At 46.7% G+C, this 27,458-nt stretch overlaps 1 protein-coding gene and 1 pseudogene across 2 annotated transcripts in view; one reads left to right on the top strand and one right to left on the bottom strand.

The window, feature by feature from the left end:
- SYTL3 (synaptotagmin-like 3) overlaps positions 1–27,458 on the top strand; it is a 107,824-nt gene that overhangs the window by 47,213 nt on the left and 33,153 nt on the right. Inside the window, exons 6-8 of one of the 2 annotated variants that reach the window (XM_011952771.1) lie at positions 3,027–3,105; positions 7,455–7,579; positions 14,858–14,992. In XM_011952771.1, coding sequence (XP_011808161.1) covers positions 3,027–3,105; positions 7,455–7,579; positions 14,858–14,992 — 339 coding nt within the window. The remainder of the gene's footprint in view (positions 1–3,026; positions 3,106–7,454; positions 7,580–14,857; positions 14,993–27,458) is intronic. The other variant, XM_011952772.1, reaches the window with a different exon arrangement.
- On the bottom strand, positions 15,094–16,156 carry LOC105519428 (annotated as a pseudogene).

Consider the following 27,458-nt stretch of genomic DNA (forward strand, 5'->3'; position numbering starts at 1 on the left):
AGACAGAGTTTCACTCTTGTTGCCCAGGCTAGAGTGCAATGGTGTGATCTTGGCTCATCACAACCCCTACCTCCTGGGTTCAAGCAATTCTCCTGCCTCAACCTCCTGAGTAGCTGGGATTACAGGCATGCGCCACCACGCCCAGCTAATTTGTTTTGTATTCTTTAGTAGAGACGGGGTTTCACTATTGGCCAGGCTGCTCTTGACCTCCTGACCTCGTGATCCGCCTGCCTCCCAAAGTGCTGGGGTTACAGGCGTGAGCCACTGCACCCGGCCAGGTCTACACATTTTGTAAGCACATGCTGTCCATTTGAAAGGCTGGTTCTTGCTCAATCATGGTAATTAAGCCATTTCCTGCCTTTGCAGCACCAATACTAATTAGCTTTTAAACTTTTACCATTCATTATCAAATAACCTTATACTCATATCACAGGCCTTTTGGTGAAGGAACCATTTCACAGATCTCTTCTGTTGTGCTGTAAGGAATACAATAAGAAGGAATGATAGTTGACTTCCTCAATACCAAATCTGTATTAGGGTTCTCCAGGTAGACACAGCCAATAGGATATGTATATAGATATATGAGAAGGGTCTTACTAGGGGAATTGGCTTACATGATCGTGGCAGCTGAGCAGTCTCTCCGCAGGCCATCTGCAAACTGGAGACCCTGGGATACCAGTAGCGTGAGTCAGTCCAAGTCCCAAGGTGTCAGCATCAGGAAAGCTGATGGTGTTGTTACAGGAAACAGACCCCAAGAGACGGTTCTTGGATCTCGTGGAAGAAAGAATTCAGGGCGAGTCCATAGAGTAAAGTGAAAGCAAGTTTATTAGGAAAGTAAAGGAATAAAGAATGGCTACTCCATAGACAGAACAGCCCTGAGGGCTGCTGGTTGCCCATTTTTATGGTTATTTCTCAATGATATGCTCAACAAGGAGTGGATTATCCATGCCTCCCCTTTTTTAGACCGTGTAGGGTAACTTCCTGATGTTACCGTGGTGTTTGTAAACTGTCATGGCACTGGCGGGAATGTAGCAGCGAGGATGACCAGAGGTCACTCTTGTCGCCATCTTTGTTTTGGTGAGTTTTAGCTGTCTTCTTTACTGCAACCTGTCTTATCAGCAAGGTCTTTATGACTTGTATCTTGTGCTGACCTCCTATCTCATCCTGTGCCTTAGGATGCCTTAACCATCTGGGAATGCAGCCCAGTAGATCTCAGCCTCATTTTACGCAGCGCCTATTCAAGATGGAGTTGCCCTGGTTCACACAGCTCTGACAGTGTAACTCTCAGTTCAAAGCTGAAAGCCACAGGACCCAGGGAGCCTCTGGTCTAAGTCCTGGAGTCCAGTGGCCAATCAGCCTGGATTTCTGATGTCCAAGGCAGCAGAAGAAAAGTCTGTTCCAGCTCTCAGAGACCAATTCCCTTGCTGTATTTGTTCTCCTTAGGCCCCTGATTGAGTGATGGTACATGCTAATATTGAGGGCAGATCTTTTTTCTTTTTTTTTTGAGACGGAGTCTCGCTCTGTCGCCCGGGCTGGAGTGCAGTGGCCGGATCTCAGCTCACTGCAAGCTCCGCCTCCCGGGTTTACGCCATTCTCCTGCCTCAGCCTCCCGAGTAGCTGGGACTACAGGCGCCCACCACCTCGCCCGGCTAGATTTTTTTTGTATTTTTTAGTAGAGACGGGGTTTCATGGTGTTAGCCAGGATGGTCTCGATCTCCTGACCTCGTGATCCACCCGTCTCAGCCTCCCAAAGTGCTGGGATTACAGGCTTGAGCCACCGCGCCCGGCCTGAGGGCAGATCTTTCTAACCTAATCCACTGAGACTCACAACTAATCTCCTCTGGAAACACCCTCACAGACACACCCAGAATAATGCCTTACCAGGCTTCTAGGTATTCCTGAATCAAGTCAAGTGGATGCCTATAATTAAGGTGTCATTAATTAATTAAGTCCACGAGTCCACCCCTTGTCAACCTGGTACCCATAGGCTCTCCTTAAGTCATACTTAATTTAATACAGGCAGTAACAAGGTAATAGGTCCCCTAACATGATGCAACTATCCCGTAATTGTGATTTTGGGGATTTTAGATGTTGGGGATTTAGACTTTAGCGATTTTAATCTTTAGGGATTTAGACTTCAGGGATTTTGATCTTTCAACATTTGGGATTATGGCATGAGACTGTGTCTTTGAGGTTATGATCCAAACCCAAAAATATATAATGCTGATAAGAGAGAAGAATCACATACGTTCTTTTTCAATTTCAAACTGAGACTCTGGGGTGACCTTCAAAATCCTGCTCTCCTTTCTCCTTGAAATTTCAAATTCTCCAGAGTTGTTTCAGTACCTACATGCTCAAGATGTATTTATCGGACTGATGGAGGATTGGATGGATGGTAAGATGGATGAATGTTTGGTGGCTAGATGGGTGGATGGATGGATGAATGAATGAGACTTGGAGAAGGAAGTGAACTCCTTTCTGGTGTTTTATCTTTTTTTTCCTTCTCTTCTGCTTTGGGAAGCAGAGCCCCTCAGCTCTCAGCTGGTCACCTTGTAGCTTTTACCATCCTTATCCTCTGTGCCACCCGCATTCTGCCACTGTTGACATCCCACTCTGCATGGAGTTGGGGTGGAGCCATAGGAGAAAAGAGGTTAAACAAGCAGTAATTTACTTGAGTACAGTCTTTGAGCCAGTGAAATGCCAGTCATCATTTCCCAGGGGTACTTGTCATCTTGTCAACAACCCACTGATAACGCTTCTTCAATGTGAGTATCAAAAGTAGTGAGAGACACTGAATAAAGAGGATGCCTACCCCTCCGGAAGACTGCTGTCCACCTCCAGGCCTGCATGCACACAGCCACGCCCACCTGCACCCCCAGCACCACACCCACACTCACGCCCACACACCCACACTCATGCCCACACACCCACATGCCAGTATTTTGGGGTTGGCAACCTGGACGCTGCTGAGGCAAACACAAGTCATCAAGCATAATTCTCATTCTCTCCTTCTGTCTCTGTTTTAGTTACAGGCACTTGGTCAGTGTAGAGGATTTAATAAGTCCGTGGAAAATTTGTTTCTGTCTCTTGCTACCCACGTGAAAAGTAAGTGCATGCTTCATGATGTGTTTTCCCACCACCCTCCAGACCAGCCGAGCCCACTGGCTAGGGCCTGGCCGGTGATCTCAGTTGGCACTGCCCCTCAGGCCACTCACTTTGTCTCTGGACCCTGGGGAAAGCCACAGCACTTGACCCTTCACCTCTTTCCCAACAGAGCAGGCCTCTGGTTCCCTGTGGGAAGGGAAATGCCATTTCAGTCTACAAGGCTGGCTCAGTTTCCCCTACTCCTGCCAAAACCTGCCTAGCTCAGCGTTATGGGCAAAGGAGTTTAGACTTCCCTGAGGACCAACAGAGAAAATGTGAAGAGACAATTTCAGGGCTGGACCTGCTGGCTCACACCTGTCATCCCAGCACTTTGGGAGGCCAAGGTGGGTGGATCACTTGAGGTGAGGAGTTCGAGACCAGTCTGGCCAACATGGTGAAACCCCGTCTCCACTAAAAATACAAAAATTAGTTGGGCATGGTGGCGGGTGCCTGTAATCCCAGCTACTGGGGAAGCTGAGGCAGGAGAATCACTTGAACCCAGGAGGCGGAGGTTGCAGTGAGCTGAGATCACACCACTGGACTACAGCCTTAGCAGCAGAGCAAGACTCCATCTCAAAAAAAAAAAAAAAAAAAAAAAAAAAAAGAGAGAGGAAAAGAAAGATGTAATTTCAGGGAATCTAAAACCAGAACCTTTCAGGCCAGTGGGGCCCAATATCTATCATCTGCATGGAATTACTTCACCTTTCTCCTTTTCTCCTTGGTAAATGTATTTTCTTCGGTTAGCAGTAATCCTGTGATTTTCCGGTGCACGTAACCCAGAACCACTTCCACTTGGAATCTTTTCAGTGTTCTCTCAGTTCAGATACTTTTTTCTCTATTTATCTTAAAATGCAAGTCCCAGAGGACAGACTCCTTTTCATGCCTCCTAAGATGCCCAGGGCTGATCAGGTGTTTAAAAAATGTCCTTAGTGGGCTCAAGTATCCTTAGGCATGGATTTCTCTTTCACTGTATTTCTGCTTAGCTTCTCTTCATCATCCCCTTTTCTGCAGTTGCATGCAGATGGTCTCAGTGCTGCACTTGGCTCTGAGACAGTCTCTTTATATGACTTTAATTAGTTGTCCATATTCCTCATGAGCCCTGTCTCAGCTGTCACACGATGACAATGGACATCAGAACACTGCTCTTCAGATGAACAGAAACAGTGACTGTCTCATGCAATGGTCTGTTCCTTCCTTGTTCAGAGGGAGGAAGCAGCTGGATTTCATGAGCCTGTTTGCTAAGAGCACTTGGTGGCTTAAAAATCACTGCTCCCACCCTGCTGGGCTCTCGGACAGTACCCCCGCTCTGTGCCCCTCCGCCTGGAATGTGTTTTCCAGCTCTCCTGGCTGCCTGTTCTCTTGTTGGTGCTATTTTCCCACCCACACCCCAGTAGGTGCTAGTCCACCCTTCCCTGTATGTCTTTCTAGATGCACAGCTCTTCTCCAAATCTATGTGGCTTCTGTGAATTGTCTCCCACCACTGCCACTGTGGAATCAGTGCCTTGGAGTTAGCCCCGACCCTGTCATCCCTCAGCCACCGAAATCCAGAGAGGTGGGACACACACGTCAGCACACACGCGCCTTCTGGACGCTCCCAGCCCTACACACAGGTGCATTGGATATGCTCACAGCTGGCAGACGGCCACCCCATAGCCTGGCCTGTGTACCTGCTCACACACTTGAGGCTAACCAGTGAAATACCCAGGTGGACGACTAGAGCTAGTCCCTGGGTGAGGTGTGGGGGAATTCACAAGAGCAAAGCAGCAAGCATCCCTTCTCAGCTGACTGAAACCGCATAACCTATACACACACACACACACACACACACATATCCCAGCACCCCCACCCTCCCCTGATCTCTCCATCCACCCTCACCCCCTGCCCAGAGGCAGAGATAGAAAACCCCAGCTTTCTGGTTCTGGGAGTGGTGCTTTGCCTCTGACCTTTCCCAAGTGCTTCCCCTGGTTCTGCAGGAACAGGACACGTGACCACACACATGCCTTTCTCCCGTCTCTGCCACAGGACACGTAGCATCCTGTAGGTGCTAACTCCTATTTCTTTGGATTTTGAGCTCTTCTTCTCGTGCCCCTGTTATCTTTTTGGCTGCCTGTTTCCGCCGGAAGTGGGTGCAGAGGGAAGCCTCATTCTCAGGAGAGGAAGTCAGATTGGCACCTGAGGTCCTTGGGGAGGGACTGTGGAGGGCCCCAGACTCTGCACTGGCCCAGGTGCTGAAAGGTGGCCTTGCCCCTGAGGGGTTTTGAAAGCTGACCCAGAATTACAACCTCTAGCTGCTGAAGCTGCCCAACAAAGTCAAACCAGCAGGAGGAAATGAGTGACCGCAGCTCTGTGTATTATCAGTACATTTCTAGAAGATATCAGCTTTGTAGTCCCCCTTAGAAGGGGGAAGAGGAAATGAGAAAATTGGTCTTGCTCAGAAGCAATCTGTATTTCTTTCTCTTCCTTATCCTTTGTCCCCTAATAATACTAACCTATAAGCCTATTTCTTAGGGCCCAAATTTCTCAAGAAGGCTCATCCTCTCCCCTTGTCTGTGAACTTTAAATGGCCCATATAGGCCTAGACTTTAGGGTGGGCACGAAGAGATTGCTGGGGGACCAGTTCCTCCTAAGGGGTTAGAAATTAGAGCCCCTCACAGCGTCACAGCCCAGACTGGGATGGGCCATCTGAGCGTGTCCTTTACTTTGTCCACTTTGAGGATCTGGTACATGCTAGTACCCTGGGAGCTGCTGGCCTTAGAAAGATACCCCAGTGTTTCTCGATGGGCACCTTGAGGATGTGGGGATGGCATTGCTATCAGGAGAGGCTAGGAGGCAGCCTGGTGGAAAAGCTGGACACCACAGCAGTTTCAGGGACTGTGTGTTGAATTTCCCTCTCTAGAGAAAAGAGTCACTGCAGGACTCACTCCTGGGCAGTGCAGGCGGGAGAGAACCCATAAATAGCGAGAGGATAGAGGATTCATGCAATAACATCCCAAGGAGTGGATCCAAAGCCAGCCAGGGAGGTCGAGAGCCACACTGTCCATTGCAGTAGCCTCTAACCACGTGTCGCTTATGAGCCCCTGAAATATGGCTGCAAGATGCACTACCAAAGTGAACACACTGGGTTTCAGAGGCTTGGAATCCAACAAAAGTAAAGGATTTCACAGATAACTTTAATATTGATGACATGTTTTAATATTTTGGATATACTGTGTTAAACTAAATATAGAATTAAAATTAATTTGGCCGGGCTCGAGCCTGTAATCCCAGCACTTTGGGAGGGCAAGGTGGGTGGATATCTTGAGCTCAGGAGTTCGAGACCAGCCTGGCCAACATGGTGAAACCCTGTCTCTACTGAAAATACAAAAATTAGCCAGGTGTGGTGACACACACTCCCAGCTACTTGGGAGGCTGAGACACAAGAATCACTTGAACCCAGGAGGCAGAGGTTGCAGTGAGCTGAGATCGCATCATTGCACTCCAGTCTGGGCAACAGAGTGAGACTCCATCTCAAAAATAAAAAAGGGTTAATTTTACCTGTTTTTTTTTTTTTTTAACTTTTTAAATGTGGCTACTATAAAAATTTAAAATAATATGTGTGACTTGCATTATCCCTCTACTGGACAGCACAGATCTAGACACAGTTTTAAGGTCCTCGTTTGGAGGAATGGGGGTCTCAAGGGAAAATGAAACCATCTTTGAAGGATGAAACCATCTTCATGGTGGTTCTGTCACTTCTGTGTGTGGCTTCCTTCCTTCGAACTTTATTCATCTTTATTCTAGACCACTATTACACTGTAAAAACAAATTTGTTTATAGTCATCTTTCCAGGATTTGCTTACTATAATTGTTATGAGGACACCCCAAATCTTATTTTTACCTCACTTCAGAGAGTCACAAGAAATGGTGTTAAGTTGTAACATCTTTGTAAGGAACCCCTAGAAAGCCAGCTTGTTTGGTAGGCTGCCACCTTCGTGTTTGGACGAGTGTACACACATATGTGTGACGTGGAACGCAGGGGAGCTTGGGTGGACGATTTCCCTTCACCTCACCTTGACTATGGCCCAGGTGACCACAGCGGGACCTTGAAAGAAGCTAGCCCTTTCCTGCCCTGATCCAGCACACTGTCTGCTCACCCTCCTGACGCCTCTGCACTTGGTGAGGGATGTGCCACCCTTGCTACTCCATGCACTTTGCCCTCTTGGGACCTTGGGACCCACTGTCTGTGGGTTCAGGGAACCCCAGAAGAGGCTCCCACAAGTCTCAGCAAAGCTGCGTGTTCCCACCCGTCAACCCTTGTGTTTGCCTTTTAGAGCTCTCCAAATCCCAGAATGACATGGCCTCTGAGAAGCATCTTCTTGCCACGGGCTCTGGGCAGTGTGCGGGCCAGACAGAGAGACGGAGCCAGTCTGACACTGCGGTCAACGTCACCACCAGGGTACCCTGAGCCCCACAAGGCCTCCATGCTGTTCACCTTCATGTTGTCTTCCAGAACTTTCTAGCCTGCCTTCTCTGTAGATTTATGTTTTCTTTGGTTTTATGGAAAAACAGCCATCAGAAAAACATAATTACCAGTCAGCGCTTCTATTTGGGCAGGCCTGGCCCAAGGCAGGTCAGGATTCAAGGTCAGTCTGGAAAACTGTTCAGTACAGGGAAAGGCTTCCACCTAATCACAAGCCCCTAAGGCTCCTCTGTGTCCACAGAGCTCCCTGCCGGCTTCAAGGCTGCACCAAAGCCCAAGGGCTTCCTGCAGGGCCCACACCTGCCAAGTTAGCCCTTGAGTCTGCAAGACCAGCAGCCTCTGGTTAAAATCTGTCCTGGCCTCTGATGGAAACTATTGAAAGCATAAAACCTGTGGGGCGCTCTTCCCCCGCTGTCCACACCACAAGTGAGAGCTCTCCTAGTAAAGGCTTCTAGGGAAATAATTATTCCACCTTCCCACCAGGACTAACCCAGCCTGGAGTGAATGCTTCGGGTATGAGAGAAAGCCAACCTTGGAATCGGAAAACCTGCATTCTAGTTCAGCTGAGGTGCCTTGGCTGGGCGGGTGCCACTAGCTGTTGCTTGTAGAGTTGATGTGACTGCCCTGGTAGGCTGGACAGAACTGGTGTCCCTTCTCTGCTGCTGTGGACTCCACTCAAGCTGTCCCCAGACAGACTGTCCCTTAGGCGAGGGTGTGAGGTCAGTCCCCCTCTCCTGCTGGAACTTCCACACAGCCTCTTGAGAGTTCACGTCTTGCCTCCCACTCGAGCCCGTGTGCCCCTCTATAAAATGAAGATGATAATTAATACCTATTCTGTCCACAGCACAAGGTTTTGTAAACATCTAATGAGATAATATAGTATCTTGATTTGCTATTTAAGTCATCTAAATATTTTATCTAAATTGCCAGCATGTACTATGATGTGCTGGACTCTGTACTAAAAACTTAACTAAGCTATCTCATTTTATCTTCATAACCACCCTCTAGGGTAGGTATTGCATGCAACCTCATTTTACGTGTAAAGAAATGGAGGCTTAGAGAGATTAAGTCACATGCCAAAGGTTGTATAGCCAAAAGAGGACTGAACTCGGGGGCAGTGATTCCCAGCTCTTATGAGTATGGGAGTCACTGGGGATCTTAAAATGCAGATTCCGAATCAGTAGCTGTGGGGTGGACGTGAGATGAGGAGCTGCAGATGCATTTTTGGTGAGCTCCTGGGATCTGGTGAAGTCTATGCTGTGAAGTTCTCAGACCACACTTTAGGAGTGAGGTGTCTAGACGGTTTGAAATGTATTTGGCAGGTGTTTGAAATTCTGTAACACAAGTGTCAGCTGCTGCCAGCTTCCCAGGGTCTACAGAAGCGCCATGTGAACTCTCTCCGGGGATCACTCCTTCTCCTAGTGAAACAGGCGGAGGAGAGGGTTAGCAGCTGCTTATGAAGCCCTGTGTTCCACACATGGTGGCAGCATTTTTTCTTACCTACTTTATCACATTTAATGCTTACAAAAATACTGTGATAGATATTGTTACACCCATGATAAAGATCGGCTGAGCCTGGTAGCTCATGCCTGTAATCCCAGCACTTTGGGAAGCCGAGGTGGGCAGATTGCTCGAGCCAAGGAGTTTGAGACCAGTCTGGGCAACATACGGAAACCTGTCTCTACAAAAATACAAATATTAGCCAGGTGTGGTGGCACATGTCTATAATCCCAGCTACTCAGGAGACTGAAGTGGTAGGATCTCTTGAGCCCAGGAGGTCAAGGCTGCAGTAAGCCATGGTTGCACCACTGCACTCCAGCCTGGGTGACAGAGTGAAACCCTGTCTCAAATAATAATAATAATTAAAAATTTTAAAAATTGGCCAGGCACCATGGCTCATGCCTGTAATCCCAGCACTTTGGGAGGCTGAGGTGGGTGGATCACCTGAGGTCAAAAGTTCAAGACCAGCCTGGCCCACATGGTAAAACCTTGTCTCTACTAAAAATACAAAAATTAGCCAGGCATGATGGCAGGTGCCTGTGATCCCAACTACTGAGGAGGCCGAGGCAGGAGAATCGCTTGAACCTAGGAGGTGGAGGTTGCAGTAAGCCGAGATCATGCCACTGCACTCCAGCCTGGATGACAGAAAAAAAAAAATATATATATATATATAAAGAACCTGAATTTCCGTGAGAGGTTAACCAACATGCCTAATGTCACATACTGAATGAAAGATAGAGCCAGGAGCAAACTCAGGATTTGACTCTGAATTCTAAACTCTATGCTCCTGTAAGAAGGACCAATGAGGACTGCTGAAGAAAGAGGGTTCAGGAAGGGGATTGTGGAAGTATGAGTAATTCTCTTACTCGCCTGAGTCACAGGAAACCACTCAGAGTCTAACATTGACTGAGGGTTAACCAGATGCCTGGCATTATTCTCAGCATAATGCCCCTCAGAGGTATTTAGCCTTTGTGATCCTTAAGACAGCCCTATGAAGTTTGTACTGTTCCTGTCCCCATTGAAGACGGGGACACTGGGGCAAAGAGATGACCAAGAGCTAGGTGGAGCCTGCTCCAGAGACCAGCCACACCCTGCCCATGCCCCTGAGGTGTGGGATGCATTGCCCATTTACACTATGATGTGCTGTGTGGTGGCACATCCCGCGCACCACAGGCTGGGCTTGTGGTGTTCTGCATGAGGATGGCCTGTGAGTCCTCGGCACACCCCCTCCCCTGCTGCACATGCACATGGCCCAGAGCCTGGCCGGGGTTGTCTGATGGGCTCTGGGAGCTCAGGGATAGAAGTGGTGGGGTACAGGGGAGACGGTGCGGGCAGAGCCCATCTAAGTAGACATTGTTATGCCTGCGTCCACTTCTCAGCCATGCCCTTGGCAGGACGTGCTTCCAACTTTCTACAGGCCTTCTCTCTCCCCACCTTAATTGAGGATGTGGCTGGGTTGGTTTCTTTGTTTTGTTTTGAGACCAAGTCTCGCTCTCTTGCCCAGGCTGGAGTGCAATGGTGCTATCATGGGTCGCTGTAGCCTTGATCTCCTATGCTTAAGTGATCCTCCCACTTCAGCCTCCCAAGTAGCTGAGACTACAGGCATATGGCACCATGTCTGGCTGATTTTTTTTAATTTTTATTTTTAGTAGACATGGGGTCTCACTATGTTGCCCAGGCTGGTCTCAAACTCCTGGGCTCAAGCAATCCTCCCACCTAGGCCTCCCAAAGTGCCAGGATTACAGGTGTGAGCCATCACACCCAGCCCGATATGGCTGTTTTAAGGGACAATTTAACCAAATATTTATAAAGTACTCATCTTTGATAGTATGATTTATAAATGCTAAATAACTATTGGGTTAAAATATAAGGAGTACATCTCTATTTATTCATTTTTATTTATGTTTGAGACAGAGTCTCATTCTGTTGCCCAGGCTGGAGTGCAATGGCACAATCTTGACTCACTGCAACCTCTCCCTCCCCAGTTCGTGATTCTCATGCCTCAGCCTCTTGAGTGGATGGGATTACAGGCATGCACCACCATACCTGGCTAATTTTTGGATTTTTAGTAGAAATGGGGTTTTGCTGTGTTGCCTAGTCTAGTCTCAAACTCTTGAGCTCAATTCGATCCGCCTGCCTCAGCCTCCCAAAGTGCTGGGATTACAGGTGTGAGCCACCGCGCGTGGCCCAGGAGTACATCTTTAAATAGAACATTTGTCAGATTGCAGTTATGCAATCACCAAAATTCCTCTCATTTTCATCAGAGCATGTTGGAGCATCTTGTCAACGTTAATTATAGAACACGGTGCCCCTGCTTTGGAAGTGGGGGATGTCGGTGTCCACCTTGTAAGTGGCACAGAAGTAGTGGATAACTTTTTTTTTGTTTTGGAGACAGAGTCTGTCTTTGTCACCCAGGCTGGAGTGTAGTGGTGCGAACCCAGCTCATTGCAGCCTCAACCTCCTGGGCTCAGGTGATCCTCCTACCTCAGCACCCCCCAAGTAGCTGGGACTACAAGGGTGCACCATTCCACCCAGCTAATTTTTGTATTTTTTCTGGAGATAGGGTTTTACCATGTTGCCCAGACTGGTCTTGAAGTGCTGGGCTCAAGGGATCCTCCTGCCTTAAAATCACGCGGTGGCTTGGGGATGTTAACTGAGAAAACAGCTCAAGATCTTTTCCACACCGCTTCTCTGACTGTTAAGTTTGAACCACATATTCTGCAAACACCCCTTCAAAAATGCTCACTTAAGCATCTGGGCCAGGATTCTTCAATAAGTGAATTCTTGCCTCTCCTCTCTTGTGCGTTCCACTGGGATTTTATTGTATGTGTTATGAATGTACAGTATTGACCTATATTAGCCATAAAAACATGCACCTGTTAAACAGGAAGAATGCCTAAAAACTGTCAGCAGGGGCTATCTCTGGGGGGGGAACTGAGGACAGAGGTGGAGGAAGAAGATTTTCTTTCTTTCTTTTTTTTTTTTTTGAGATAGAGTCTCGCTCTGTCACCCAGGCTGGCAGTGGAGTGAGTGATCTCGGCTCACTGCACCCTCCTCCTCCCGGGTTCAAGCCATTTTCCTGTCTCAGCCTCCTAAGTAGCTAGGACTACAGGCATGCGCCACCATGCCCAGCTAATTTTTGTATTTTTAGTAGAGTGGTCTTGAACTTCTCACCTCAGGTGATCTGCCCCGCTCAGCCCCTCAAAGTGCTAGGATTACAGGCGTGAGCCGCTGTGCCCGGCCAGCTATTCCTTTTTAACAGCTACTTTTTTTCTTCTTTTTTTTTTTTTAGACGGAGTCTTGCTCTGTTGCCCAGGCTAGAGTGTGGTGGTGCGTTCTCGGCTCACTGCAACCTCCGCCTCCCAGGTTCAAGTGATTCTCCTGCCTCAGCCTCCTGAGTAGCTGGGACTACGGGCACGTGCCACCACGCCTGGCTAATTTTTGTATTTTTGGTAGAGACGGGGTTTCACCGTGTTGGCCAGGATGGTCTCGATCTCCTGACCTCGTGATCTGCCTGCCTTAGCCTCCCAAAGTGCTGGGATTACAGGTATGAGCCACTGTGCCCGGCCTAACAGCTACTTTTTAGGGCTTTTAGTTCATGCTGCCAAGTTGCCCTCCACTGAGGTTGACTCAGTTTACCTGACCACTGACAGGACAGTGACCTGTTTTCCAGCACTCTTGCCAACACGCAACTTTGTACCTTTTTTTTTTCTCAAAATGTTTATTATAGTAAAATACACGTAAGACTTACCATCTACACCATTTTAAGTATATAGTTCACGGCATTGAAAACATTCCTAATGTTCTGCACCTGTCACCACCATCCATCTCTAGGATTCTCTTCATCTAGTAAAACTCAACTGTATAATTTTTAACATTCCCATCACCACCATCCATCTCCAGGACTCTTCATCTAGTAAAACTCAACTTTATAATTTTTAACATTTGCCAATATAATGGGCAGTTACTTAAAATGTGCCTTTCTTTAACTGCAGGTAAGCTTTTTCTCCTACTTTTTCCCCTGTTTGGCACACCTTCATTCTTGAACCCCTCTCATCGGATTTGCTGGCTCTTCCAGCCTCTGGCTCCTTCGCTGTGGCTTTGGTGGACACTTCTGTCACACTGTTAGTGTCCCCTCAGACAACATGGCACATCCCCTGTGTTTGTGATCTGTGTCCACGTGTCTGCAGGTCTAGGATGTGCTTTCTGTTTAACCATCGCCAGCTGCTCCAGGTGGAAGGCCTTCCCTCTCAGGCTTACCCCAACCAGCCTCAGCATCCTCTCGGATAATTGCAACCCCACTGAAGACCATCCTAGAGGCTTGCATGCTGAAGAAACTCTCCCTGGCTTCTTTGCCATTAACCTGGCTGGTGCTTCCATTTGAATGGTGTCTCTGTCTTCCTACTAGCTAGTGAGCCCTTTGAGGATGGACGTTTCATCTTCTCCTCTTTCTCTTCTCTTCCTCCCCTTTTACCAGCCCCTAGAATTTCACGTGGTGGCGCAAATATAGTGTTGCCTAACAAATAAATGTCTGTAGGAATTACGTGGGCATTCTGGGGATGCAGAACATCAATAAAGCAGAGGTAATCTTTTCTTTCATTTGTTCGGTCGTATTTTCACTTAGTTTTTTCTTCCTGAAAATTATGACTATGGGGCAACTGTTGTATTTCTGAGTGCTGCTTCCAACCCAGCACCAAAAACTAAAGTCTCCACTTGGAGAGTTGGTATTTTCAGCCATTAGGAGGTTTTCCCACCTTGCCCGTTGTGTTTATTGCGCTCTATGGGCACTGTCTGATGGAACTTTCTGCAGGGATGGGAATGATCTTTATGTGAGCTGTCCAAATAATGACCATGGCTGCATGTGGTCACTGAGCATTTGAAATGGGTCTAGCGCAACTGAGAAGTTAATTTTGTTTGATTTCAACTAATTTAAGTTTGAGTAGTCATGTGTGGCTAGTGACTACCATATTGGAAAACACAGCTGTATACATCACAGAAGTGTCAGCTTGGCTGTGCGTGGTGGCTTGCGCCTGGAATCCCAGCACTCTGGGAGGCTGAGGCAGGTGGATCACCTGAGGTCAGGAGTTTGAGGTCAGCCTGACCAACATGGTGAAACCCCATCCCTACTAAAAATACAAAAACTAGCCAGTGTGGTGGCACATGCCTGTAGTTTCAGCTACTTGGGAGGTTGAGGCAGGAGAATTGCTTGAACCCGAGAGATGGAGGCTGCAGTGAGCCAAGATTGTGCCACTGCTCTCCAGCCTCCAGCCTGGGTGACAGAGCAAGACTCCATCTCAAAAAAAGAAAGAAAAAATAAAGAAGTGTCAACAATTAGCAAAGTATTTTTAGAAAATTTAGAGACATATTTTGATGTTCCCTTTTTATAAGCATCTTAGAGCTAAAACTCTGCTTATCAGGCCAGTTATTATATAACAAGTGATTAAATGCCAGGACCATTTATTAAGGCTAAAATTTGGACTTCTTTAAGACTTTTACTAATCCACGAGTAATCTACCCATTACTGTTCATGACTATCCCAAAGCTGGATGTTGTCTGTCTCTGGGCCCTGTATGCATGTGTGTGCATGTGTGTGTGTGCACGCACACGCATATACCAAATGCAAGTGTGTCCTCCTACTCAGAAGTTTGCGTATTAGTAACATCAAGTAATAGATGCTTGCTGAAGTCACCACATTGGAACAAAACCAAACAGGGATGGAGACTATAATATTAATTTTTGTTTTTCCTTCTCCAGAAGGTCAGTGCACCAGATATTCTGAAACCTCTCAATCAAGAGGATCCCAAATGCTCTACTAACCCTATTTTGAAGCAACAGAATCTCCCATCCAGTCCAGCGCCCAGTGCCATATTCTCTGGAGGTTTTAGACATGTGAGTCTCATTCCAGTGCTCTTTTGTTTGTTTGTTTGTTTGTTTGAAAGCATAATGTACAAGTATTTATTTCAATTACTCCTATTTGAAGGTCCTTATTTTTAGAGAACGGCAAGGCATTTTATTATCCATCCTTCCATTCCTTATAAGGCTTCCACAGGTTTTGGTAAAGTCGCATTATCCTCAGGCCTGTTGTTTTGGAGTTACTCCAGGTGTGTCAGCAGATTCATTATCAATCCACTCCACCAGTGCTCTGTAGCCTTCTGCAATGCTGAAGTCAGTAGCACTCTGCAACTCGCGTAAACAGATAGGGCAAGAGGGCACCGGTCAGCTTCTTCCAGGTGGTTGGAGCCTTGTGTTAGGCGTGGAAGTTACCAACAGTGTCACATTCCACGTGTGTGTCCAGTCTCATGGGTTAAAATCTTATGGGCTCAATGTACTGAAACACTAGTTCTTTCCAGAATGTAATAGTTATCAAAAATTGAATAGTCGGTTGAAGATGTTTTCTGGCACTGCCTCTCTTTGCCTTCATAGCACAAGCTATAAAAATCACTGCCATGCTTAACAAAGCTGAATATCCCTACACCATCTGTCAAAGAGAGCTGTCCAAAGACAAAGTTTCAGGAGTCTCCTAGGTAAAGATCAATCATTGTTATTGACACATTTTCAGGTTTCTTCTTTTTTAAGAACTTCACGATGTCCCCTGCATGAACTTGCAGACTTTGTTTGTGAGTTATCATTGACTCTAAAGGAACACCTCATTGTAGAAACAGGAACCAGTTCTAGGAGTTTTGCTGTCAAGCCATAGAAATATCCCTCACAGTAAGCTTTGAGCCATTTAATAGATTCTTCACTGATAATTCTGCTGTTTCCTAGAGATCCAGTGGACTGAATACAAATACTGCATTTGTCTGGAGAGAGTGTCTTTCTGTAAGGGCCACTGAAGAACTGTTCAGTCTTGGGGAGCCTCTGGATGGGAAGGGTTCTAATATGATCGGGAATGCAAAGTAATGGGTCCAAAGAGATCAACGGCTGGCTGGAAGTCTTCGTTCATATAGCACTGTTTTCCCCAGCATCTAATTTCCCATACTGTGACACAAGGCCTGGGTTCCGTGAGATGAGAGCTGTTTTCAGTGTTTGTTCAGAGTGCCGTACTGTTTGCATAATGACAGATCTCTTCTGTTAACATCGTGTTCCTAGGTTGAACTTTCTTTCTTTCTTTTTTTTTTCTGGGACAGAGTCTCGCTCTGTTGCACAGGCTGGAGTGCTGTGGTGCGATCTTGGCTCACTGCAAGCTCCGCCTCCTGGGTTCACGCCGTTCTCCTGCCTCAGCCTCCCAAGTAGCTGGGACTACAGGCGCCTGCCACCACGCCCGGCTAATTTTTTTGTATTTTGAGTAGAGACAGCGTTTCACCGTATTAGCCAGGATGGTCTCAATCTCCTGACCTCATGATCCACCCGCCTTGGCCTCCCAAAGTGCTGGGATTACAGGCGTGAGCCACTGCGCCTGGCTGAACTTTCTTTATTTTAATTTTCTTTCTTTCTTTATTTTTTGAGATGGAGTCTTGCTCTGTTGCACAGGCCAGAGTGCAGGCTGGTGCCATCTCAGCTCACTGCAGCCTTCGCCTCCCAGTTCAAGCAATTCTTTTGCCTGTCTCCTGAGTAGCTGGGATTACAGGTGCCCACCACCACCACGTCTGGCTAATTTTTGTATTTTTAGTAGAGACGAGTTTCACCATGTTGGCCAGGCTGGTTTCGAACTCTTGACCTCAACTGATCTGCCTGCCTTGACATCCCAAAGTGCTGGGATTACAGGCATGAGCCACCGTACCTGGCCTAGAACTTTCATTCTTCCTTTTAAATGGGTCAAACAGGTGTTCAGCCATGAGGCTTTATTAGGAAGAAGGCATCCTTCTGAGGTTTTTACCTTACAAGGATGGACATAGCAGGGCCTGGCTGGAAAAGTATTGTGGAAGGAATCTTCACCCACCAGGCCTTGAGGCTACCCACCCACCTCCCATGGCTGTTCTGATGTGTGCACCTCATCCAAGTACTTTTTTTTTGGGGGGGATGAAGTCTCCCTCTGTCGCCCAGGCTGGAGTGCAGTGGTGCGATCTCAGTTCACCGCAACCTCTGCCTCCCACGTTCAGGCAATTCTCCTGCCTCAGCCTCCCGAGTAGCTGGGATTACAGAAATGAGCCACTGGCCCCAGCCCCAAGTACTCTTGATATGTGCAGCATGGTTATGACATCAGTAGACAAGAGGAGGGATGAGCTGCCGCCCTTGTGAGAGAAACTGGAATGTGACAATAGAACTTGGAAGTGATATTTTACTTAGGCTGGGATTTGGGGAAACCCTTACTATACTTTGAGAGTGGTTTTCTTTTCTACATCTTACTGTAAACATTTTCATACATATAGAGAGTAATAATAAATATTGGTGTCTTTTGATTTTGTGTGTTTTTAATTTTGATGAAGTCTGATTTGGCAGCACGTTCTTTTATGGTTAAGTCTGGGTCTTATCCATCCACAAGTCATGAAGATATTCTCCCATGTTTTCATCTAGAAGTTTAGAAAAGTTTAGTTTTTATGTTCAGGCCTATACTCCAGCTCATTATCATTTTTGTGTGTGGGTGAATGGTGTAAGGTAGAGATTAGGGCTCATTTTTTTCCATGTGGATATTTGGTTAATCTAGTACCATTTGTTTAAAAAAAAAAAAAGGGGGGGGGGCTATTATATCCCCCAGTGACTTTGGCATCTTGGTTGGAAATCAGATAACCACATAAGTGTGGCTTCCTTATGGACTCTCTGTTCTGTTCCAGTGATCTCCTCGTCTATCCTTATGCCAAGACCACACTATCCTGAGTACTGTATCTTTGTAGTAAGTCTTGAAGTTGGGTATTATAAGTCTTCCAATTTGGTTCTTCTTTTTCAAGATTGCTTTGTGATGTCTTAAACGTATTATCTGTGTATAGGTAGGCATTTTAATTCATTCGTTCATTCATTTGTTTATTAAAAAACATTGAGGCCGGGCGCTCACGCCTGTAATCCCAGCACTTTGGGAGCCTGAGGCGGGTGGATCACGAGGTCAGGAGATCGAGACCATCCTGGCTAACATGGTGAAACCTCATCCCTACTAAAAAAAAAAACATAAAAAATTAGCTGGGCGTGGTGGCAGGCGCCTGTAGTCCCAGCTACTCGGGAGGCTGAGGCAAGTGAATGGTGTGAACCCAGGAGGTGGGGCTTGCAGTGAACCAAGATTGTGCCACTGCACTCCAGCCTGGGCAATGGAGCGAGACTCCATCTCAAAAAACAAACAAACAAGCAAACAAAAAACAGTGAATGTTAACTTTTTGCCTAGAATTGTGATGCATAGTGTAATAGATGGATTCTTGGATGAGGGGCCATGATGCTTCAATTAACAGTTGTGTTAGTCCATCCATGTTGCTATAGCAAAATACCACAGACTGGGTAATTTATAAACAATAGGAATTTATTTTTCATGGTCCTAGACACTGGGAAGTTCAAGATACCAAGGCATGGGCAGGACTGATGTCTGGCGGTCTGTGGCTCATAGATGGCTCCGTCTAAGTGTCTTCCTCACATGGTGAAAAGGATGAAAGGGAAAGAGGGTCTAGTGCTGTGCGCAGCCTCTTTTATAAAGGCCTGAATCCCCTTCACTAGAGCCCCGTCCTCATGACTGAATAAGCTCCCAGAGGCCCCACCTCTTCATACTATCACATTGGCGATTACATTTCAACATGTGAACGCTTGGATCTTTCAAGTTGCCAGCTTAGCCCCTTTCCAAGTGTACTTTACTTTCATTTGTAAAACAAAAATTAAAATTAAAATTAAAATGTTTCAACATGTGAATTTTGGAGGGGACATAAACATTCAAATCATAGCAACAGTCATGGTTCTTTCACATCTTATATGACCTTAGACAATTGCAGAAACCCTCTCAACATTGGAATCCTCATCAGGGAAATGGGCATTTGAGTTATTTATTTTTTTTGAGGAGTCTCGCTTTGTTGCCCAGGCTGGAGTGCAGGGGTGTGATCTTGGCTCACTGCAACCTCCACCTCCGGGGTTCAAGAGATTCTCCTGCCTCAGCCTCTTGAGTAGCTAGGATTACAGGGCCATGCCACCATGCCCGGCTAATTTTTGTATTTTTAGTAGAGATGTGGTTTCACCATGTTGACCAGGCTGGTCTTGAACTCCTGACCTCAGGTGCTCTGCTCACCTTGGTCTCCCGAAGTGCTGGGATTAAAGGCATGAGCCACCGCACCCAGCCCAGGGTTTTTTTTTTTTTTTGCTTCACTGCATTGCTTAGAAAATAAAAGAATGTGGCCGGGCGTGGTGGCTCAAGCCTGTAATCCCAACACTTTGGGAGGCCGAGACGGGCGGATCACGAGGTCAGGAGATTGAGACCATCCTGGCTAACACGGTGAAACCCCGTCTCTACTAAAAAATACGAAAAACTAGCCAGGTGAGGTGGCGGGCGCCTGTAGTCCCAGCTACTCCGGAGGCTGAGGCAGGAGAATGGTGTAAACCCGGGAGGCAGAGCTTGCAGTAAGCTGAGATCCGGCCACTGCACTCCACCGGGGCGACAGAGCGAGACTCCGTCTCAAAAAAAAAAAAAAAAAAGAAAAGAAAAGAATGTGTGAATTCCATGGTGCAGTGCAGTGTTAAGAGCTCAGCCTCTAGAAACCAACTTCTTGGTGCAGGTTCCAGCTCTGTTAGTGGCAAGGTGTGTGATGCAGAGCAAGTCCTTAATAATCCATGCCTCTGGGTGGCTGTGTTCTTATGGAAAATGGTGTTTGGCTCAGATAATTTTGCACTGCTCTCCTCATCTACCGAAATGTCCAGTGGGTCACTCAAAAGTTGTGGCAGGAGCAGGCCAGGCCATGCATTGAAGGGCAGCTGGCGATTCTGACTCTATCCACTACATGCTAGTAGCCCCCAACCTACGCCTTCACCTGCTCCTATGGGAGGTTCTGTCCCCATCAAAACCACTGTTCTATACCCTCACTGAAAATATGGGGCTCAGTAATCCCATATCACCTGGGAGCTTGTCAGAAATGTCAACTCTTGGACTGTCCCACAGACCTACTGAGTCGGAATGTGTAACTTAACAGAGTCCAGGAGACTCGTATGCACAGTCAAGTTTGAGAAGCACTAATTGAGGCCTGGCCATGTCAAAGCTTGAGTAAAGGCAGTAACTTGTTAAGGAGTCTTGAACAGGTTAGGGCTGTGCTGTCCAATTTAGTAGCCATTAGTCACATGCAGCTACAGAGCACTTGAAATGTGGCTATTCCAAATTGAGAAATTCTGTGAGTGTGAAATATATGCTGGATTTTGAAGACTTCGATATAAAAAAAAGAAAAATATCTAATTAATAATTACATATAGTTACATGTTGACATGGCAGTATTTGGAATATATAGGCTTAATAAAACAGATTTCTCTTTTTAAATGTGGCTGCTGGATAATTTTATTTTATTTATTTATTTATTTTTGAAATGGAGTCTCACTCTGTTGCCCAGGCTGGAGTGCATTGGCGCGATCTCGGCTCACTGCAAACTTGCCTCCCGGGTTCGAGTGATTCTCCTGCCTCAGCCTCCCGAGTAGCTTGGACTACAGGCATGTGCCACCACACCCAGCTAATTTTTGTATTTTTAGTAGAGATGAGGTTTCACCATGTTGGCCAGCCTGGTCTCGAACTGACCTGAAGTGATTCGTCTGCCTCAGCCTCCCAAAGTGCTGGGATTATAGGCTTGAGCCACCATGCCCGGCCCCAGAGAATTTTTAAGTTGCAGATTTGGCTAACATATTTCTATTGCATGGCCTTAATCTCTATATTATTGTTGTGCATTAAGTAGCACCGGACTAGGAGGTCTTTTCCAGGGTTCTTTGGAACAGTATCCAAAATGTCCCATGCCTCTGCCTCTGTACCCTTTCCTGGGAAGAAGGTTCATATTTTCATCCAGTTCTCAAACAGGTCTGTGAGTCCACATTGGTTCAGAGCCAGGATCAGGCTCTGAGGCACAAATACTTCCTCACATGGGATGCTCCTGACTTCCTTGTGAGTGCAGCCACCTGCCCTGGGTCACACAGCTGGTGGTACCAGAGCCTGGACCCACGTTTCTGACTGCTGAAGCCCTTTGTCTGTCTGGGTTGCAGTCACAAAGTACCATAGACTGGGTGGCTTATAAACAACAGAAATGCATGTCTCAGTGCTCTGGAGGCTGGGAAGTTCACGACCAACGCACTGGCAGAATCCGTGTCTGATGGGGGCCCACTTTCCAGTTTACAGATAGCACCTCCTCACTGTGTCCTCCCTTGGGCCCATTTTATAAGGGCACTAATGCAGTTCATGAGGACCCCAGCCTCATGGCCTCATCACCTCCCAAGGCACCACCTCCTAATATCATTGCCCTGGGGGTGGGGATTTCAACATGAATTTTGGGAAGACACAGGCATTCAAGCCACAGTGGCCCTGATCCTCTGCTTCTTGGATGCCCTTTTCATTTGAGAAACCAAAGCTGTGAGAAGTCTGCAGTGGTTTCTGAGAGCACAGACCCTCTGCAATTGTGCTGGAGGATGCTTCAGCACCTTTCTTCATGCCACGGTGGGGTTTATATTTGAGAAAGGCATCTTTCTGAACTACTGGCCTGAGTCAACCCTTCCCCAAAGGCAAGGTGGGTGAAGGCGGCTTCAGACCCTTCTCTCCGGGGATTGAACCCCGCCATGGGTATGAGATGTGAGCTCAGAGGGGCCTCTGGGAGGCTTTTCCAAGACCTGCCTGAAGGTTTGCCCCTACCCTAGGTGACAGAGGACCCCATGGGATCCAACCAGTTTGAACCTCTACAAGGCTGATGGGGGTTGGGACGCTGTAGAAAGTAAAACTTTTTTTTTTTTGAGACGGAGTCTCTCTCTGTCACCCAGGCCAGAGTGCAGTGGCATAATCTCTGCTCACTGCAAGCTCCACCTCCCGGGTTCATGCCATTCTCCTGCCTCAGCCTCTCAAGTAGCTGGGACTATAGGCACCCACCACCATACCTGGCTAATTTTTTGTATTTTTAGTAGAGACGGGGTTTTACCGTGTAGCCAGGATGGTCTTGATCTCCTGACCTCGTGATCCACCCACCTTGGCCTCCCACAGTGCTGGGATTACTGGGGTGAGCCGCTGAACCGGGCCTCCCACAGTGCTGGGATTACAGGTGTGAGCCACCGCACCTGGCCAACGTTTTCTTTTTTAAGTTTCCTTTTTTGTTAAAGGAAAATAATTGTTAAAAATTATTTCTTTTAAAGACTAACTTTCTTCAAGCCTCCTTGCTTTGTGCTAATAACTCTTTGTTAAGCCCTATCCTATGTAGCTGTTAGGTATAAAGAAATAAGTACATTCTATGTCCTTGTGCTAATAACTCGTTAAGCCCTATCCTATGTAGCTGTTAGATATAAAGGAATAAGTACTTTCTGTGTCCTTGTACTTTAACGAAGGTATCTGTGCTGAACATGCTCACAGGCACATACAGCTCACAGCCTATGCCCCTTCCTTATTTGAAAATATTACTTTCTAAGTCCTTTCACAAGCAACTTCCTCTTTTCCTTTGTTCTCTATTGCCTATACCTATTTTTAAAAGGTTTAAATTATTAGCCAGTCAGGTTTTAGTTTAGATTGTAAGGTCTGGCTGCAGCCAGTGGAGACAAAACACAGTAGCAGGGACAAGCTGGGTAAAGGATAATAATTGCTTCCCTCCATTGTTCAGGTGTGCTCTCCTCATTGTTCCATCTGCGAGGAGCACCCTTTCTGCAGAAAGTAAAATTGCCTTGCTAAAAAAAAACTTTTTGTCTAAATGCTAATTTTTCCTTATAGTATTTAGGAACAAGCATTCTGTTTCTTTTCTTTTCTTTCTTTTTTTTTTTTTTTTGAGACGGAATCTTGCTCTGTCGCCCAGGCTGGAGTGCAGTGGCCCAATCGCAGCTCACTGCAAGCTCTACCTCCCGGGTTTACACCATTCTCCTGCCTCAGCTTCCCGAGTAGCTGGGACTATAGGCACCCGCCACCATGCCTGGCTAGATTTTTTTGTGTTTTTTGGTAGAGATGGGGTTTCACCGTGTTAGCCAGGATGGTCTCGATCTCCTGACCTTGTGATCCGCCCGTCTCGGCCTCCCAAAGTGCTGGGACTACAGACTTGAGCCACCGTGAGGGCCGCATTCTGTTTCTAAATAAACGTTTTACTTATAGCAAAATGGTGGCCCTTATGGGGATATACTGTCCTCCAGGGGCAGTCTCTAGTCCTCTCTCATGAGGAGGCGCCCCACTGCCTCGTTGCGATGGCCTCAGGGGTAAGGAATCGAGACCCACCTGGTGTGACGAATAAACCTGGACTCTCAGCAACGCGGAAAGAAAGCAGCCGGCAAGCTGGAGTAAAGGATCCTCACATACCGCGTGGGCCAGGTAACCTCCTGCATAAGACAAGGAAGGAAATACTGGCGGAGCTGGTCAAGTGTTTCCTTGGTGGTCAGGACTAAGGAAAGAAAAGCCTGGGGCAGTAAAGCATTGCTTGGTGAGGACATACCAACGTAAGAGAAACTGCAGGGGCCCTAAAGCATTCCTTAGGACTGAGGAAAGAAAAGCCGCAGGGGCGGGTGGGGGCGGTGTGAAGTATTCCTTAGTCAGGATGTCTTAAAGGTTAAAAAGAGGTGAAAAGTCCCCATTGGGGGAGATTAAACATCACACAAACCTCCAGTAGTAAAAAAGATATTCACAACTTCCCTTTCCCCTCTTCTTGGGGGAAGAAAGAGGCTAGGCTCCACTCCCACTGGCGGCTCCCTAGGGGAAAGGGAAGGAGAGGGGAGAACAGCAGCATGGGTGGCTGGCAGAGGTAGGGAAAGACCAGCAGAGAGAGAGAGAGAGAAAGGCAGCGACAGAAAGCAAAAATCTTTTAACAAAGTTCCAAAGTTTTCTAAAAGTAAAAGAAGAGCTGGGTGCAGTGGCTTACGCCTATAATCCCAGCACTTTGGGAGGCCGAGGCAGGCGGATCACGAGGTCAGGAGATCGAGACCATCCTGGCTAACAAAGTTGAAACCCCTTCTCTACTAAAAATACAAAAAACTAGCTGGGCGAGGTGGCGGTCGCCTGCAGTCCCAGCTACTCGGGAGGCTGAGGCAGGAGAATGGCGTCAACCTGGGAGGCGGAGCTTGCAGTGAGCCGAGATTGTGCCACTGCACTCCAGTCTGGGCGACAGAGGGAGACTCTGTCAAAAAAAAAAAAAAAAGAAGAAAGAGAACTCAGGAATGCAAAGAGAAAGAAGGCAAGGTCAGTACTTTAAAGGAGAAGGTCAAAGCAAGTGGTGCTGTAAAGGCTGTGGATGTAAACGTAAGAAAGAAAGAAAAAGGGGCCCTCTGGCCCAGGGTTAATGACTCGTGCAACCTGCGTCGGGCATCTGCCGAGCCTCTGGGCCAGTGGCGGCTCTGGGCCTGGATTGCGGCCACACAGATCCCACCCAGCCCAAGAGACAAAGTGTAAAGGAAAAAAGGAAAAAATGAAAAGAGAAATCGGAAATAAAAAGGAGAGACAGAAAGCGGCTCGGGAGCAGGGCCCATGCTGTTTCCCGGCGGGGCCGCTAAAATGGGAGAACTTGGGAAGGAGAGAGGAAAAGGGATGACAAAGAAAAAGCACAAATGAGAGAGAACTAGAGGGAGAAAATGAGTAAGAGAGAGGCTGAAAGAGACAGAGATCAGAGAAAGAGGGTGAGACTGAGGAGAGAAATAGTGTAGAAGAAAATCAGAAAGTTGAGGCATGTCAAAGATTGTAAAAGTCATAATGTTATTAAAAAATTTATTAATCCCAGCATTTTGGGAGGCCAAGGCAGGCGGATCACGAGGTCAGGAGTTTGAGACCAACCTGGCCAACATAGTGAAACCGTGTCTCTACTAAAAGTCCAAAAAACAGCCAGGTATGGTGGCGGGTGCCTATAATCCCAGCTACTTGGGAGGCTGAGGCAGGAGAATGGCTTGAACCCGGGAGGCGGAAGTTGCAGTGAGCAGAGATCACACTATTGCACTCCAGCCTGGGTGACAGAACGAGACTGTGTCTCAAAATAAGTAAATAAATAAATAAAAGTCTTTTAGCACAGGTATCACCCCTAGAATTTCCAGCACACCAGCACTAGCCTGGGGACCACATCCTCATCAAAAATAAAAAGGAAAAAAAACTCAAGCCAGCCTAGGAAGGACCCTACCTTGTGCTGCTAACCACCAAGACGGCCTTTGCACAGCAAAAAAAGGATGGACACATCATACCCAAGTCAAAAAAGCATCATCACCTTCAGAATCATGGGCCATTGTTCCAAGGTTAAGCCCTACCAAATTAAAGATAAAAAAAGCTTTCTCTCTTTTTCTTTTCTTCCCTTTACTTCCCATCTTATTATTAACAGAACCAAATCTTTTTTGTTGTTGTTGTTGAGACAGTGTCTCTCTCTGTCGCCCAGACTGGAGTGCAATGGCATAATCTTGGCTCACTGCAAGCTCTGCCTTCCGGGTTCACGCCATTCTTCTGCCTCAGCCTCCCGAGTAGCTGGGACTACAGGCGCCCACCACCACGCCTGGCTAATTTTTTGTATGTTTAGTAGAGATAGGCTTTCACTGTGTTAGCCAGGATGGTCTTGATCTCCTGACTCGTGATCTGCCCGCCTTGGCCTCCCAAAGTGCTAGCATTACAGGCATGAGCCACTGCGTCCGGGCAACATAACTAAATCTAACTCACCGCAAGTTATTACTTTTAATGCTTGTTTAATTATACCTTATAAAGATTTACATAACCAAAAACAGCTTACTACTTCAGAAAAATATCTCTGTCCCTCTAGGACTTCCTCAAATTAGGAAGACATAGTAAGTTCCTGTAAGAATACTAGTAATCCAGAGAACAGTAGCTGTATTAGTAAAAATCAGATTCTTGTCCTAAAACAAAATCTCTATGTTCTGCCTAGTCTGATGTCCTATAGAACACTAAAGTTTTTTGTTTTTTTTTTAAGATGGAGTCTTGCTCTGTCGCCCAGGCTGGAGTGCAGTGGAGGGATCTTGGCTCACTGCAAGCTCCGCCTCCCGGGTTTATGCCATTCTCCTGCTTTGGTCTCCCCAGTAGCTGGGACTATAGGCGCCCGCCACCTCGCCCGGCTAGTTTTGTTTTGTTTTTTTTTTTGTATTTTTTAGTAGAGACGGGGTTTCACCCGTCTCCTGACCTCGTGATCCGCCTGTCTCGGCCTCCCAAAGTGCTGGGATTACAGGCTTGAGCCACCACGCCCGGCCCATATATCCATTTCACCAAAAGAATTACTCCTTCTAACTCTCAATCTCCTTCAACCTCTCCAACAATCACTCCTCCCAATCACAATGACAAGACTCTTTATAGTAAAAGTAAAAAACCTAAGGCAAATAATAGCAATGAAGACAAGGTATCAAAATGTAAATGCCTGGCTAAAATGGATTAAATGTTTCATCCGCACTCTAAAAGCGACTGTTAATGCTTGTGCGCACGGTAGGCCAGAGGCCCAGGTTGTCCCCTTTCCACCCAGATAGTCCTCTAATCAACAAGACTTAGACTGCATAGTAGCTCCTTTTCAAAATTTCACAGCCTAGGGTAGTAAACTATGCCAGCCTCTGCTATTTCCTGAAGTGCAGCACCCTGCAGGTCAGCCCTCAAGGGCCATCCAGCCTCCATCGTCCAAGATCAGTTTTACCTCATGTCTCCAATGACAAAGGAAAAATTTGGCATACCTTAAAGACTTAATAGGATGCAGTAAGGTCAGGAACTCCAAGAGCTACCCCATCAATCCCCCCTTATTCATCCCCAAGTGGACGTACGGTAGTATTGTAAAACACCTTTACTAGACACTCTGCCAAATAATTAAAGCAGTATTTATGATCTAGTTCAATTGCTATCCCTTTTACCCTGGTATTTCATCAACCAAAAAAACTTTTTCTTTTAGAAACGTAGGCAAAACAGCTAAGCCAAAACATGTTTAAAAAGTTTAAAAAGGGGGGAAAAAAACCATAAAATCAAGAGAAGGGAATTGCAGAAAGTAAAAAGTTTCCTCTTCAGTTTCCTTTCTGGTAGTAATAATAAATGTTTATTTATTTATTTATTTTTTAATTTTTTTATTATACTTTAAGTTCTAGGGTACATGTGCATAGCGTGCAGGTTTGTTACATATGTATACTTGTGCCATGTTGGTGTGCTGCACCCAATAATAAATGTTAAAAATACTTTCTTTTAAAGACTAACTTCCTTCCAGCCTCCTTGCTTTGCGCTAATAACTCTTTGTTAAGCCCTATCCTATGTAGCTGTTAGATATAAAGGAATAAGTATGTTCTGTGTCCTTGTACTTTAATGAAGATATTTGTGTTGAACATGCTCACAGGCACATACAGCTCACAGCCTATGCCCCTTCCTTATTTG

This window comes from Colobus angolensis, unplaced genomic scaffold (genome assembly GCF_000951035.1).
Source record: "Colobus angolensis palliatus isolate OR3802 unplaced genomic scaffold, Cang.pa_1.0 Scaffold35, whole genome shotgun sequence".
NCBI lineage: Eukaryota > Metazoa > Chordata > Mammalia > Primates > Cercopithecidae > Colobus > Colobus angolensis.